The sequence below is a fragment of the Amblyraja radiata genome, chromosome 19, assembly GCF_010909765.2.
Source record: "Amblyraja radiata isolate CabotCenter1 chromosome 19, sAmbRad1.1.pri, whole genome shotgun sequence".
NCBI lineage: Eukaryota > Metazoa > Chordata > Chondrichthyes > Rajiformes > Rajidae > Amblyraja > Amblyraja radiata.
Genome location: NC_045974.1, coordinates 42384042 through 42399157, shown reverse-complemented (window position 1 = coordinate 42399157; position 15116 = coordinate 42384042). Strand labels below are relative to the sequence as shown.

The 15116-nt window shown below is 44.0% G+C and overlaps 1 protein-coding gene across 1 annotated transcript in view; it reads left to right on the top strand.

Moving 5' to 3' along the window:
- Positions 1–344: 344 nt before the first annotated feature.
- tes (testin LIM domain protein) overlaps positions 345–15116 on the top strand; it is a 61994-nt gene continuing 47222 nt past the window's right edge. Inside the window, exons 1-2 of the mRNA XM_033038327.1 lie at positions 345–527; positions 10904–10989. Of these exons, the coding sequence (XP_032894218.1) occupies positions 501–527; positions 10904–10989 (113 nt within the window). The 5' untranslated portion in view covers positions 345–500. The remainder of the gene's footprint in view (positions 528–10903; positions 10990–15116) is intronic.

The window sequence follows — 15116 nt, the reverse complement described above, 5'->3', positions numbered from 1 at the left end:
GAGCTTATTTGAGGTTTAGTGTTTAATAGCCTAATGGCTATTGTCCAAATGGCCTAATGTGCAAAAAATTCCGACCCCCCGACAGAATGTAGTGAAGCTCCAACAGCCGTGAAGCAGCCACTGTTAGTGCACAGGATTAGGTACTTGCAGCCACTGTTAGTGCACAGGGTTAGGTGCTTGTAGCCAGTGAAGCACTCTCTGTCAATGCACAGGGTTAGGTACTTGTAGCAGCTCCGCGGCTGCTGGGTGTATTGAGTGGAGTACAATTGGCCTGACGTTAGTCTGTATTGAAGTGATTGGCGAGTGTGTGCAAGCAGCAAGCCTTGTGATTTGCTAAAGTTGCGGAATGCGGACGGTAGCGGAAGTGCTTTGAAAGCTTGTAGGACAAGGAGTCGACTGAGTAAAGTAACTGCTGGCTCAGTGGTATCACGACCACCCTTCCCCCTAACTTTCTTCGTTTACAACAGCAGCGTACTGACTGATCCACTCGTTGGAAAGAAATGGATTTAGAAAAAGAAGTAAAAAAGGTAAGACGAATAAGCATTTAGCTTCACTTCTGAGCCCATGCCTTATCTCATCAGTGGGACTGCGCCCAGTTGATCGCTGCCTCTTGTGAGCTTTTCCTACCTAATGAATTATGCACCATCTTTGTTGAAAGATTTATAAGACTAAATGCTGACGATAAATTGTACTTGAGAATCCGGCAACGACTGAGGTGATGGAAAGGTCATGTCTGGCATTGAATTGTGTAGGAAGGAACTGCAGATGCTGGTTTACACCGAAGATAGACACAAAAATGCTGGAGTAACTCAGCGGGACAGGCAGCATCTCTGGAGAGAAGGAATGGGTGACGTTTCGGGTCGAGACCCTTCTTCAGAAAGGACATTAGCAGATTTGAAGTGTGTAAACTACAGCAGGTTAAAAACCTAACGCATCTACTGTAAAAGGGGAAATGGCTGAACTGTGACACCGACATAACTGTAATTAGACAGATGGAGCTGGACCTATTTCTTCTGGATCAAAGTGACCACTCCTTCAATTTCCGAGTAACTCATGTAGCGTCTGTGTGAGTAACAGGCATCAAATGGCCGAGTTGAATGTTGGGTCCAGCGGTGAATCACATCACCCAGCCTTGTGCTTAAACGTTCCCAAATGTAGCTTGAATGGGAACAATGAGAAATCTTTGTTCACAGCCATGGGCCTTTCAGAAGTAGTTTACAGCTAAATGGTTAGTGAAGTGTGGTGCCCGTTGTGATGTGGGAATGTTGCAGTTAATGAATACAGAGCAAAATGTCAAACTACACTCTGACACCACCCAGATAATGTGCTTTTAAATGTTACTTGAGGTGTTAATGACAATCAGCACAGGAGAGGAAATTTGCATATTTTACTTGAAAGCAGCTCCGTGGAATGATTTACATCCATCTTGGAGTTTGTGCACGGTCTGACAAAGTTAATGTGTAGGAAAGAACTGCAGATGCTGGTTTACACCGAAGATAGATACAAAATGCTGTAGTAACTCAGCGGGACAGGCAGCATCTCTGGAGAGAAGGAATGGGCTTTGACCCGAAACGTCACCCTTCTCTCCAGAGATGCTGCCTGTCCCACTGAGTTACTCCAGCATTTTGTGTCCATCTTCAGACAAAGTCAGCTTCTCTGGTAGTGCTTCACAATCTCAGTGTTAAATTAGGCTCTTGGGTTTTTGCTGAAAGTTGCTGATTTGGATTTCACTAACTTTCCGATCATTGAAGATTGTGTGTTCTAATCCTGATCCACAGATGTGACATTGGGTGGAGGTGTAAGATCCCCTGAGCAGCAGGAAAATTCCCCTGAACTTCTGGCCCACTTGTATTGTCCACAACATTGACAAAATGGACCTGCTGATAAAGTATCGCAGTGTAGCTCAGTGGCCGCACTAGCCACGCGTATCTGCAACTGCGTAGACTACAGCAGTTTGGGTTATTCTGAGTACCGAATAAAAAGGTGTGTAAAAACAAGCGGGATTTAGTTTCACATTTCAATCCCAGTTTTCTGAATGTTCAGAGTATCTGCACTCCATTGTAATTTAAAGAATTTTAATCAGAACATAAAGGTCCAAATAAACAGTGAAGGGTTAATCCATATTTGAGTGCAACTCATTAGTTATACTTTTGCAGAATTATCATCATGCCATCTGTGTCTTGCCTTTTAATGTTATATTTAAACATTCAGCAAAAACAGCAAATGAAAGATGTGCTTTTTCATTTTGATTCTTATCGTGTATTTTTTAATGTTATACATATCTTCACTCAGCTTAATCATATTTCCTGTCAAGTGTTTATTACAGAAGAGAGGACATTGCTATCTTAACAACAACTAAGTTACAGAGATAGGTTGAATAAGTTAGGTCTTTATCCTCTGGAGCGCAGAAGGTTAAGGGGGGACTTGATAGAGGTCTTTAAAATGATGAGGGATAGACAGAGTTGATGTGATCAAGCTTTTCCCTTTGAGAATAGGGAAGATTCAAACAAGAGGACATGACTTCAGAATTAAGGGACAGAAGTTTAGGGGTAACATGAGGGGGAACTTCTTTACTCAGAGAGTGGTAGCGGTGTGGAATGAGCTTCCAGTGGAAGTGGTGGCGGCAGGTTCGTTGGTATCATTTAAAAATAAATTGGATAGGCATATGGATGAGAAGGGAATGGAGGGTTATGGTATGAGTGCAGGCAGGTGGGACTAAGGGAAAAAAGTTGTTCGGCACGGACTTGTAGGGCCGAGATGGCCTGTTTCCGTGCTGTAATTGTTATATGGTTATATGGTTATATTTTACTTTATTTTCTAAATTAGGATACATTACTAGAATACTGTAGATCTGGATGTGAATGTAAAAGGCATGTTTAGTAAGTTTGCTTACTGAAATAAGTAACGTTAAATGGGTGGTATTGTAAACGTCAAGATGGTTATCCAAGATTAAAGTAGGATCTTGATCAAGTGGGCTGAGGAATGGTCAATGGAAATAAGTGTGAGATGGTGCATTTTGGCTGCAACTGGCCTTTATGGCCAGCTGCATTTGGGACTGAAATGGCACCAAAACCTGGTGGCACTTACTCAGTGGGTTGATTTTATGCATAACTGGGGATTGTATTCATGTATAGCAATAATCTTATTGATCTGCGTGTATAAAGAGGACCTCTTGTACATCGGTACACATGGTACCAAAGAAACCATTGGCAAGCTAAACAGAGGCCTGAGGAATGTTGTAGAGGAGAGGGATCTAGGAGTTTAGGTACATAGTTCTTTGAAAATGGTGTCACAAGTAGATAGGATAGTCAACAAGACTTTTTGTACATGGCCTTCATCAGTAAGAGGATTGAGTGTTGAAGTTTGGATGTTATCAACAGTTGTACAAGATGTTGGTGAGGCCACAGTTGGATAGTTTTAGTCACTCTGCTGTAGGAAGGATGCTGTTAAACTGGAAACGTGCAGAGAAGATTTACAAGGATGTTGCCAGGATTTGTGGACCTGAGCAATATGGAGAGGTTGTGTAGGCTAGGAATGTATTCCTTGTTGAAGGGTGGATGAGGGATGATCTTGTAGAGGTGGATAAGATCACGAGGGGAAGAGAGAGAATAAATGCTCAGTCTTTTACCCAGAATAGAGGAATCATGAAACAGGGTACATGGGTTTAATATATATTTGGATGGGTTAGGGTTAGGATATGAGCCTAACATTGGCAGGTGGGATCAGTGTAGGTGGAGCATCCTGATCAACATTGGTAAGTTGGACTGAGGGGCCAGTTTTCATGCTGCTCTGACTCTGAGAGTACACCACTTACAAATAAGAACATGGTTATGTGGATGATTTGGGACATGCTAAATATTTGCCAATCAAAATGGCATATGCATTTCAATCCCCTTTCCCTTCCTTAACATGCTGAGAAAAAACAAGTTTAATCATTGCCTAATGTTGGATATCAAAGGCTCCTCAACTATTTTCCAAAGCCCGCACACTTTGTGTGCCACAATTATTCAGAAAGAATGATCAGTTACTTTGTTTCAATTAAGTGCATTGAGAAAGAAGTGAAATTGAGAGTCTAGAGCTACTGTCCTAGATGTGTTGCAATGGGAGGTTTTGTATTCAGGTAACAGGAGAAAGTTACATGTTGATAATGTAGAGCTCCTCGAGTATTCAGTGCCACTGTGAGAGCTAAAACGGGAGAGATATTGCTGCAATAGACTACTGAATGTGGAAAATGCTGCACTAGGGCTGAGATTTGGGGTCTTTCTATTATATCTAGTTCGGAAACGCAGGTCTGCCAGATATTCTCGTTGCAGCAGGCCTCGGTCATAGAACACTGATCAGCAGTAGTATGGGTGTAACTTCACCAGAAGGGCAGCAGTATTTCAAGGGTGCGGCTCATCACCATTTCAAGATTGTTCAGCAATCAGGCAGTGTTTTTTCTTTTTGAAGAAGTGATTCATATTCGACTTTAAATATTGACTTTGTGCACAGTGGCGCAGCGGTAGAGTTGCTGCCTTACAGCACTTGCAGCGCCGGAGACCCGGTTTCAATCCCGACTATGGGTGCTGTGTGTACAGAGGTTGTACACTCTCCCTGTGACTGTGTGGGTTTTCTCCGACATCTTCGGTTTCCTCTCACATTCCAAAGGCGTACAGGTTTGTAGGTTAATTAGCTTGGTGTATGTGTAAATTGCCCCTAGTGCGTGTCAGATAGTGTTAATGTATGGGGATCGCTGCTCGGTGTGGACTCGATGGGCCGAAGGGCCTGTTTCCACACTGTATCTCTAAACTTAACTAAACACAATATACCTTTTAACAGGTGAATGAATGACATGACACAATGAGATTCTTTGTTTTGCATGAACAAGTATGCAAGGAGTCGCTACATACAGGGTGCCAACAAAGTTATAAAGTAAACCAGCTTCAATGTTTTCATCTCTGCTAATTCTTTAGTCACAGATTTAATGGCATTGCCATCACCAAGTCCCTTATCATCAATGTCCAGAAACTCAAACGGACCAACATTCTGATAGTGTTCACAAGAACGGGTCAGAATCTGGACATTGTTGGGGAAATGACAGATCTTCTGACATCCCAAAATCCGGCCATCATCAGCAAAGCACAATTCAGGAATGGAATTCCATTGGATAGTGCCGTCAGCTATGGCAGCCTCGACTACTGTCTGTTTATCTTTGTATTTTTGTTATTTTTAGTGTGTTTTAAAAAGTATGTGTTAATGTTCTCTGGTTTGTTTTATGGGGTCAGGGGAAACTTTTTTCAATCTCTTACATTGCCGGAGAAGTTTATTTTTGGTTTTTTTCCGGATCCTATCTCTGGTCGCTCTGCGGCCTAACATCATGGAGCTGGCGGCATTGCTCGGGACTGACTTTGAGCCCCACCGCGGGGACGTGGACTTGCCATCGGAGCCTGCGATCCCTTGCCTGGGATTGATGCTCCAACAGCGGCCTGCGGATTTCAACTGATGTCGGGAAGCTCCAAGCCGCAGGAGGTTTGACCAGCCCCGACCCGGGAGTCGGATCGCCCGGCATGGGGAGCTGAGATCCCTCTGATGCAGGAGCTTGATCCCCGCTGATGCGGGCTTAACCACCGGATGCGTGAGCCAAGATCGCCCCGACGGCGGAAGGTTTGAGTGCCCCGACCGTGGGAGAGCAAAGAAGGGAAGAAGATTTGTTTGCCTTCCATCACAGTGAAGAATGTTGGGGAGTCGCTGTGGTGGATGTTTATGTTAAAAATGTACTTGGCTGTCTTGTTGCTCTTTATTGGTATGACTGTATGCAATCTGAATGTCACTGTTCTTCTTAATTGGTATGTGTGACAATAGACAAACTTTGAACCTTGAAACTTGAAACCTTGAATGGGATGGAATCCCCCCCAGCAATTGGATGAGTGCAGCTCCAACATTACTCAAGAAGCTTAATAATGAGAAAAACATAATACTCAATTGAAAATAGACACAAAAAGCTGGACTAACTCAGCGGGTCAGACAGCTGAATATAACGTTATTGTTTTTTTTAATTGTATTTATTGCATTTGGCTCGGAAATGAATTTGTATGCTGTGCCTTTCTGTATTTTTGATGGGGTTTATATCATTTTTTGTTTTGTTCTTTATGGTCACCCCCAATTCTTGCCGCTTTTCTGATACAGCGATGAAGGATTTCTAATGTAGGATTAGCTTTTGACGTTGACGGGTGGGGAAAGAGGGATCACCAGTGGTGATGTTTCTTGCACCTAATGCCCTTGTCGTTCATTGTGGTTGAAATTATGGATTTGCAAGATGCTGTTGGATTGATGCATGCCATGGCCTCGGTAAGCTACTGATGATGAGGGTGATGGTGTGGGATGTTGATCTGTCCTGCTTGATGTCATGCGGCATGATAATGTTGGTCATAGAGTGATATTGTGTGGAAACAGGCCCTTCGGCCCAACTTGCCAAAACTGGCCAACATGTCCCAGCTACACTAGTGCCACTTGCCTTCTTTGGTCCATATCCCTCCAAACCTGTCCTGTCCATGTACCTGTCTAAAATCCCTGTCCCACGGTACGAGTTCATTCAAAGAGCTCGCCCGAGTTTGCCCTGATACGAACTCGGAGATTTACGGTAATGGCCGCTCGTCGGTACTCGGGGCTCTCGTGGGACATATTTCAACATGTTGAAAAATCTTTACGAGTCTTCCCGAGCTTACCTGCTGTTAGCGAGTCTTCCCGAGTACCTGCCGTTAGCGCAACGAGCCGCTAAGAGACGTCCCCAAGCTCCAACATTCCCGCTACGTTCATTCTCCGTGCTTACCACGAGTTTGATTTATTGTTAAACGAGAGAGAGCTCTTGAATGAACTCGTACAGTGGGACAAGGCTTTAACTGTTTCTTAAAGGATAGTATAGTTCCAGTCCCAACCACCTCCTCTGGCAGCTTGTTCCATACACCCACCACCCTTTGTGTGAAAAGGTTACCCCTCATATTCCTATTAAATCTTCTCCTCTTCACCTTGGTGTTGCACTCATCCAGTTCTGCGGCAAGAAATACATTGCACTCCTGATTTGTGCCTTGCTGATGGTAGCAATGGGGCGTCAGGACATGAGGATATGGACGATGCGTGGACGATGATCTGATCTTGTAATCGGCATATTTAGAAACACGGAATTGCAGATGCTGGTTTAGTTTAGAGATACAGCATGGCAACAGGCCATTCGGCACACCGAGTCCATGCCGATCAATGATCACCCTTACGCTAACTGTACAGTACACACTAGGGACGATTTACAGAAGCCAATTAGCCTACGAACCTACATGTCTGGGTAGGAAACTGGAGCACCAGGTGAAAACCCACAGGTCACATGGAGAACGTACAAACTCTGTACAGACTGCACCCGCAGTCAGGATTGAACCCGGGTCCCTGGCATTGTAAGGCAGCTACTCAACCGGTGCTCCACTGAGTTTGGTTATTACAAAAGAAGGACACAAAGTGCTGAAGTAACTCAGCGTGCCAGGCAGCATCTCTGGAAAACATGGACTGCAAAAAATTTTAGTCCCTAACTGAACCGTCACCTGTCCATGTTATCCAGGAATGCTTCCTGACCCGCTGAGTTACTCCAACAGTTTGTGCCTTTTTTTTGTAAGCACCGTATTTATGCTGGTCCAGACAAATTTCGGATCAATGGTAACTTCAAACAGGTTGATGGCTGTGGTAATGCATTGAAGAGCATTAGCAGTTGGATTCTTGCTAATGATTAGTCAGTGCCGATAGCAATGCCATACTCTTTATCTGGGTGTAGTCAGTCGTGTTGCCTGTGTTCCAAAAGATGCTGCATTCTGTACATTACAACACTTCCCAAACTTTAATTGACCATGTAATCATGAAGTGAGACATTTAACTTGAAGGCCATCTATTTTTCTTTAAGCTAGTTTAGAACATGTTCTAATTCTGTATTTACCTATTTTAAAATGTCATTTTTCCCTCCGTTTGGAGGATTAAAACATTATTTGGTAAACTTGTCTTTGCCAGTATAAACATGCATTGGCAGCACTCTAAGGATAGTTGTAATTTGAGCTAGGCTGCATAAACTAGTTGGTTTTGGGGGAAAGGTTCTGTTGCTATTCATTTGATTGATGGTCTGTATAAAATGTGCGTTTAACTCTGTAACATCCTGTGTAATCTGACAGTTGAGAGTGACTTTAGACCAGCTATTTTGCATATATGACTGCTGTTAACAATTGGCGGATGTAGATAATCGCATCATTTTATTTTGGTCATCATTAATGCACAGGGCCTTTCACTTTGGCATGCATCCAGATGTACTTTAATGATCAAGTTAGTATTCCAAAACCTGACGTCAAGCAGTTTGTATAAAGTAAAGCTTTTTGTCAAATGAGCAACAGCTTTGGCTGTGTTCCAATGTGTCTGTGTCAAATACTTCCTTCAATCTGATAACGTATTTGCAGTCTATATTGAAAAGGGTACTAACATGACTGAAATGTGAATCATTTTGGTGCTGTGTTTAAAAATACATCCAGCTCAAAAGCAAATGTTTGGATTAAATTGGAGATTTTTATTTTGGTTTGGCTTCAGATTAAAATGACCCTAAAAGGGTAAAATTTCATTGCATTTGCAGTCGCTCTGACTATTTGGAGTGTTCAGCAAACGTTGTTCATCAGATAAACCATTTGTGGGCAAAAAGCTGAAAACATTGTCTGCTTAATCTCATATACGGAACTACCGGTCACAGATGTCTTTTTTTTAACATGCAAAACTAAACAGCTTAATTGTTGAGAAATAACACAATTGTAGATGAAACTGCTGTAGAAAAGTTCTGCAGCAACATTTAATTTAGTAGATTTGTAGAGATTGGGAATACAAATCCTCATTTAAAATAAACCAGATCGTAAATTACTAATTGAAACAATACAATACAATTCAATTTATTGTCATTTGGACCCCTTGAGGTCCAAATGAAATGTCGTTTCTGCAGCCATACATTACAAACAAATAGACCCAAGACACAACATAATTTACATAAACATCCATCACATTGCTGTGATGGAAGGCCAAAAAAACTTATCTCTCCACTGCACTCTCCCCCCCGATGTCAGAGTCAAAGTCAAAGCCCCCGGCGGGCGATGGCGATTGTCCCGCGGCCATTAAAGCCACGCCGGGTGATGCAAGGTCGCGCACCGGGTTCTTGATGTTAGAGCCCCCGGCGCGCGCTCGCAAAGTCCCGCAGCCATTCCAAGCCGCGCGGGGCGATGGTGTAAGGCCCGGCTCCAGGAGCTCTTCAACCCCGCAACTCGGGCGGGAGAAGTCGCCGTTGCGGGAGCCCTGAAAAGCGGTCTCCCTCCAGGGACCCGCGGGCTCCTGGTGCCGCCGTCCGCCAGACCCGCAGTTGCAGCCACCGAATCTCCGGGGGTCGGGTCGCAGCAGCGTCCACCACAGCTCCACCCGCTCCGGACTCGGCCAGCTCCGCGACGGTGAGGTGAGTAGTCGGCACCACAGCCCCCGGTCTTCCTGTTGGAGGCCGCTCCACGTTGCAGCCCCAACGACAACGGAGACCCGACAAAGAAAAGGTCGGGTCTCCCGTGCAGGGAGATATTTAATAGTTACCCCCACCCCCCCCCACACACATACCCCAACAAAAAATAACAAAAACTACATAAAAACATAGACATAAAATAATAAAAACGCAGACGGACTGCAGAGGCCGCTGCTGACGAAAGTCGCGCCGCCCACCGAATATATCAATGATCTGATTGCATTAAGTGGATGCCATGTTGGTGTTAGATTCAACAACTGAATTCATTATATGTAAAACGTGTTTCCTATCATGGAGGTATGGCATTGGGTTCATCAGGCAATCTACAATTAACCTAAAGCCTTGACTTTGCACATGTATCCTGGGCGGCCCACTTCTACATTTCTGTGTAGAAACCTAATCTAAGTGTGTAGCAAAGAACATGCTGGTTTTAGTTCCATTTGCACTACTTCTGAGTCTTTATTGTTCTACCCCATTGCTTTGAGATTATGAAATGATCATTAACTACCATTTTTCCTGCTAATATTATAATTTCAGGATCCTAGAAAAGTCCTAACGGCAGGAAGGAAGGAACAGCTGATGCTGGTTTAAACCGAAGATAGACACAAAATACCAGAGTAACTCTGCGGGAAAGGCAGCATCGCTATAGAAGGAACGGGTGACGTTTCGCGTCGAGGCCCTTCAGACTGAGAGTCAGGCGAGAGAGAGAGATACAGATAAGGAAGTATAGGGTGTGAAAACAAGACAAAGGAGATGGAGATCAAGGAACATGTAGAATACATCATTGTTAGCTAGGTCCAGCAGTATGAGTATTGACTTCAACTTCAAGTATCCATTGCTTTCCCTCTCTATCCCTCCCCCCTTCCCAGTTCTCCAACCAGTCTGACTGTCCTCGATTACATTTTTATCTCTTGTTTCCCTTGTTGCCGTATCTTAGCTAACAATCCCTTTTGTCTCATTTTCAAACCTTCACACTTCCTTATCTCTGTATCTCCCTCTCCTCTGACATTCAGTCTGAAGAAGGATCTCGACCCGAAATGCCACCCATTTCATCTCTGCAGAGATGCTGCCTGTCCCGCTGAGTTACTCCAGCTTTTGGTGTCTGTCAAACGGCAGCACTACTTGTGGTCAATGAACAAATGTGGTTCGGCTGCTTTGCTTACGTTTCCTTTTAACTGAACTACGTAGAAACCATTGTTGGTTTTCCGACAGGCATCTTCTTTCCCAGTGGAAGCCATGGTGATTTGTTATATGAATAATCTTTTTTTCTGATAAATAGTTACATCAGTTTATTGTGTAATTATGTGGTCCAAAACATTATTTTTCTTGGTCAACTACAGTTTTCTTTTTCCCCTATAGATGACCCTGGGACATGAACAAGGTGCAGGAGCCCCTTGCCTGAAGTGCAAGGATAAATGTGAAGGATTTGAGCTCCATTTTTGGAGGTAATGTATGTTTAGTAAATAAAAAAACCCTCCCCTTTCCTGTGCTTTCAAATCCAGTGCTTTTCCTATATTAAACCTCTCTTGTTTCATCTCCTCCATAGGTAACTCTTATTTCCCACTCTGCTCCCTCCTTTCATCACCTATCAGTACAAGTTGCTTGGTCTACAGATTTCTTTGTAGGATTTTAAAGAAATTATTCTGTAGCTTCAGGAAAGGGCTTGTTTTAAAGAAATTTCTCTGCATTTTTTAGTTGCATTTTATGAAAAGAAATTATCAATTGATGTGATAACATTGTCCTGTCTCATTGTGATGTACGAAAGAACTGCAGATGCTGGTTTAAATCGAAGGTAGACACAAAATGCTGGAGTAACTCAGAGGAACAGGCAGCATTCTCTCCAGAGATGCTGCCTGTCCTGCTGAGTTACTCCAGCATTTTGTGTCTACCTTCATAATGGTGGACTATAAGCCAGTTGAAAATGAATAACTATTTCTTTGACCTCTGTGCATTTCCATCTGAACCCTTTTTAAAAAGAGAATAACAACTATTCTAATTAAGTACAATGGGATTTAATTGTACTGAAATGAGAATTGTTATTTAATTAGGTATTTTATTGAATAATTTGGATTAATTTTTCCATGGTGGGTTGTGTGGTTCCTTACTAACAAACCAATAGGCATTTACCAGGAAGCATCAGAATGCCTGGTTTTTATCTTGTATCTATAGATTTAAATGTTATAAATTCAGTGAGTCGATTGTGCTTCTAGTTTGCAATTATAATTTTTGTAGTGCCTCAGCCATGATCACAATGAATGGTGGTGCTGGCTTGAAGGGCCAAATGGCCTCCTCCTGCACCTATTTTCTATGTTTCTAACTACAACGTTTGCATCAAATGTTCACGACAGTATGTAAGAAAAGCAAACTTTATTGTGGAACAATTTCAGTCTGAAACCTTTGAATTATCCTGAACTTAGGGCGGCAGGGTGGCATAGCAGTAGAACTATAGTGGCCTTACTGCCCGAGACCAGGGTTCGATCCTGACGACGGGTGCATGTCTGTTCAGAGTTTGTACGTTCTCCCCGTGACCTGTGTGGGATTTCTCCAAGTTCTTTGGTTTCCTTCCACACTCCAAAATGTACTGGTTTCTAGGTTAATTGGCTTGGTATAAAGTTTAAAAAAATTGTAGGGTATGGCAGTGTGTAAGATAGTATTAATGTGCGGCGATCGCTGGTTGGCTTGGACTCGGTGGGCTATCTCTAAAGGTTCAATGTTTGCAAAACTGTTTTTAAATGGCTTTACGGTCAATTTATGGAGTAAAAACTGATGAGACTATTCATTGTCACAAGGGATTGGCAATATATCCAGTACTTTTCTAAGCAATTGAACCCTAACTTAAGGGCTTGTCCCACTAGGCGACTCTTTGGGCGACTGCCCGGGACTAGTTTTAATGGAATTCACCTACGACACATTGGCGACAACCTACGACAACACCTACGACAACCTATGACAGCAAAAATTGTTAACATTGTCGCCGATAAATTTTTCAACATATTGAAAATTTTGCGGTAGTCTCCTGTAGTCCCCAAAAAAATTGTCTAAGTGGGACCGACCCTTAAGCAGACCCTCTGAAAGGAAGAAATTACATGAATAATTCCAACAGAGACAATGTTTAGTTTAGAGATACAGTGTGGAAACAGGCCCTTCGGCCCACCGGGTCCGCCCCGACCAGCGATCCCCGCACATTAACATTATCCTACACCCACAAGGGACAATTTTTACATTTACCAAGCCAATTAACCGACAAACCTGTAGGTCTTTGGAGTGTGGGAGGAAACCTACGCAAGTCACGGGAGGGAACGTACAAACTCCGTACAGACGGCACCCGTAGCCGGGATCGAACCCGGGTCTCCGGCGCTGCGTTCGCTGTAAGGCAGCAACTCTACTGCTGTGCCACCGTGACCGCCCTGAAAACTGGTATAATTCACTTTCTGTTTGAAAGTCGGTCTGAGCCTATTGAAAACTTTTGATGATTTTGCAGCATTTCTGAAGCTCAGTCTGAAACCACTTTGCTGTCTTTGTTCGAGGCGTACCATTGCCCGATCCCTGAACTCTACCTCCGCTACATCGACGACTGCATTGGTGCCACCTCCTGCAGCCACAAACAACTCACTGACTTCATCCATTTCACCACTAACTTCCATCTGGCACTCAAATACACCTGGACCATTTCCAACACTTCCCTACCATTTCTAGACTTCACTATCTCCATCGCAGGTAACAGACTACTGACCAACATCTACTATAAGCCCACTGACTCCCATGGCTATCTGGACTACACTTCTTCCCACCCTGTTTCCTGTAAGGACTCCATCGCCTATTCCCAATTCCTCTGTCTACGCCGCATCTGCACCCAAGATGGGGCGTTCCACACCAGGGCATTAGAGATGTCCTCATTCTTCAGGGAACAGGGATGAGGCTCTCACCGGGGTCTCTTCTATACCCCGTAACTCTGCTCTCACTCCCCATCCCCCCACTCGTAACAAGGGCAGAGTCCCCCTTGTCCTCACCTTCCTCCCTACCAGCCGTCACATACAACAAATAATCCTCCAACATTTTCGCTACCTCCAATGTGACCCCACCACTTGCCACATCTTCCCATCTCCTCCCCTGTCTGCTTTCCACAAAGACCGCTCCCTCCGTAACTCCCTGGTCCATTCATCCCTTCCCACCGAAACCACCCTCTCTCCTGGCACTTTCCCTTGCAACCGCAGGAAATGCTACACTTGTCACTTTACCTCCCCCCTTGACTCCATTCAAGGACCCAAGCAGTATTTCCAGATGGGGCAGAGGTTCACCTGCACCTCCTCCAACCTCATCTATTGCATCCAATGCTCTAGGTGTCAGCTGCTCTACATCGGTGAGGCCAAGCGTAGGCTTGGCGATCGCTTCGCCCAACACCTCTGCTCGGTTCTAAATAATCAACCTGATCTCCCGGTGGCTCAGCACTTCAACTCCCCCTCCCATTCCGAATCCGACCTTTCTGTCCTGGGCCTCCTCCATGGCCAGAGTGAGGCCCACCGTAAATTGGAGGAGCAGCACCTCCTATTTAGCTTGGGCAGTTTGCACCCCAGCGGTATGAACATTGACTTCTCCAATTTCAGGTAATCCCTGCTTTCTCCTCCCCTTCTCAGCTCACCCTCAGTCCACTGTCTGCCTCCTCCTTTCTTCTTCTCTCTCCCCCCCCCCCCCCCCCACCCCCCTCAAAGTCTGTCTGAAGAAGGGTCGCGGCCTGAAACGTCACCTAATTCCTTTCCTTCCATTTGATGAGTTATCTTTGAATTGATGAGCAGTCATTCAAGGCCGGGCTAAACATTTCCATTTAACTGTCTTGGAAATATTGTGCGGATGGTACTAGGTTTGTTTAGCATTCAATGGGATACTTTTGGGGGGGAAGGGAGGGGAGTTAGTCTCAGTTTACCCCACAACAGAAGGGGGAGGAGTTGTAAAGTCTGATAGCCACAGGGAAGAAGGATCTCCTGTGGCATTCTGTCCACAGTTCTAACTAAGATAAGCATTATGATTCCTAGTCCTAAATGTTGCTGAACTCTGCACTTCTTGCTTCCCTGCTTCTGTTGGGTGTGCAGACTGTGCCCATAATGATGGCAGGCCATGGTACTTCTTTTCCATAGTGATGAATTGCTTCTGATTTGGACCACTCTAGATGGGGTGCAATAGGCTGAACATACTCAAATGAAATTGCTTATAACCCTCCTTTATATTGAAAACAATTGATGACAAACCAGCCCAACTACTCTTTTAAACAAAACATGTCTTTGGTTGTCACTGAACTAATCTAGCAGAAACCTATCCAAAAGTTCCTATATATCTTTTAAATAGGTTTCTGAACCAAGGAATTCCTACTGGAATCCACTGAAGTGGTTCTTTTGTTAATGTGACAAGCAGTGGGAAGAGACATGCAAACTGGTTTAATTTTAAATTCAAGTGAAAACATGCGTTTATACTCAAGTCATATGTTTGTGTGTCTGTATGTGTGTGTGATATAACATGACTTGAGCATATGACCTCTGGTCCTAGACTCTCACACCAGTGGAAACATCCTCTCCACATC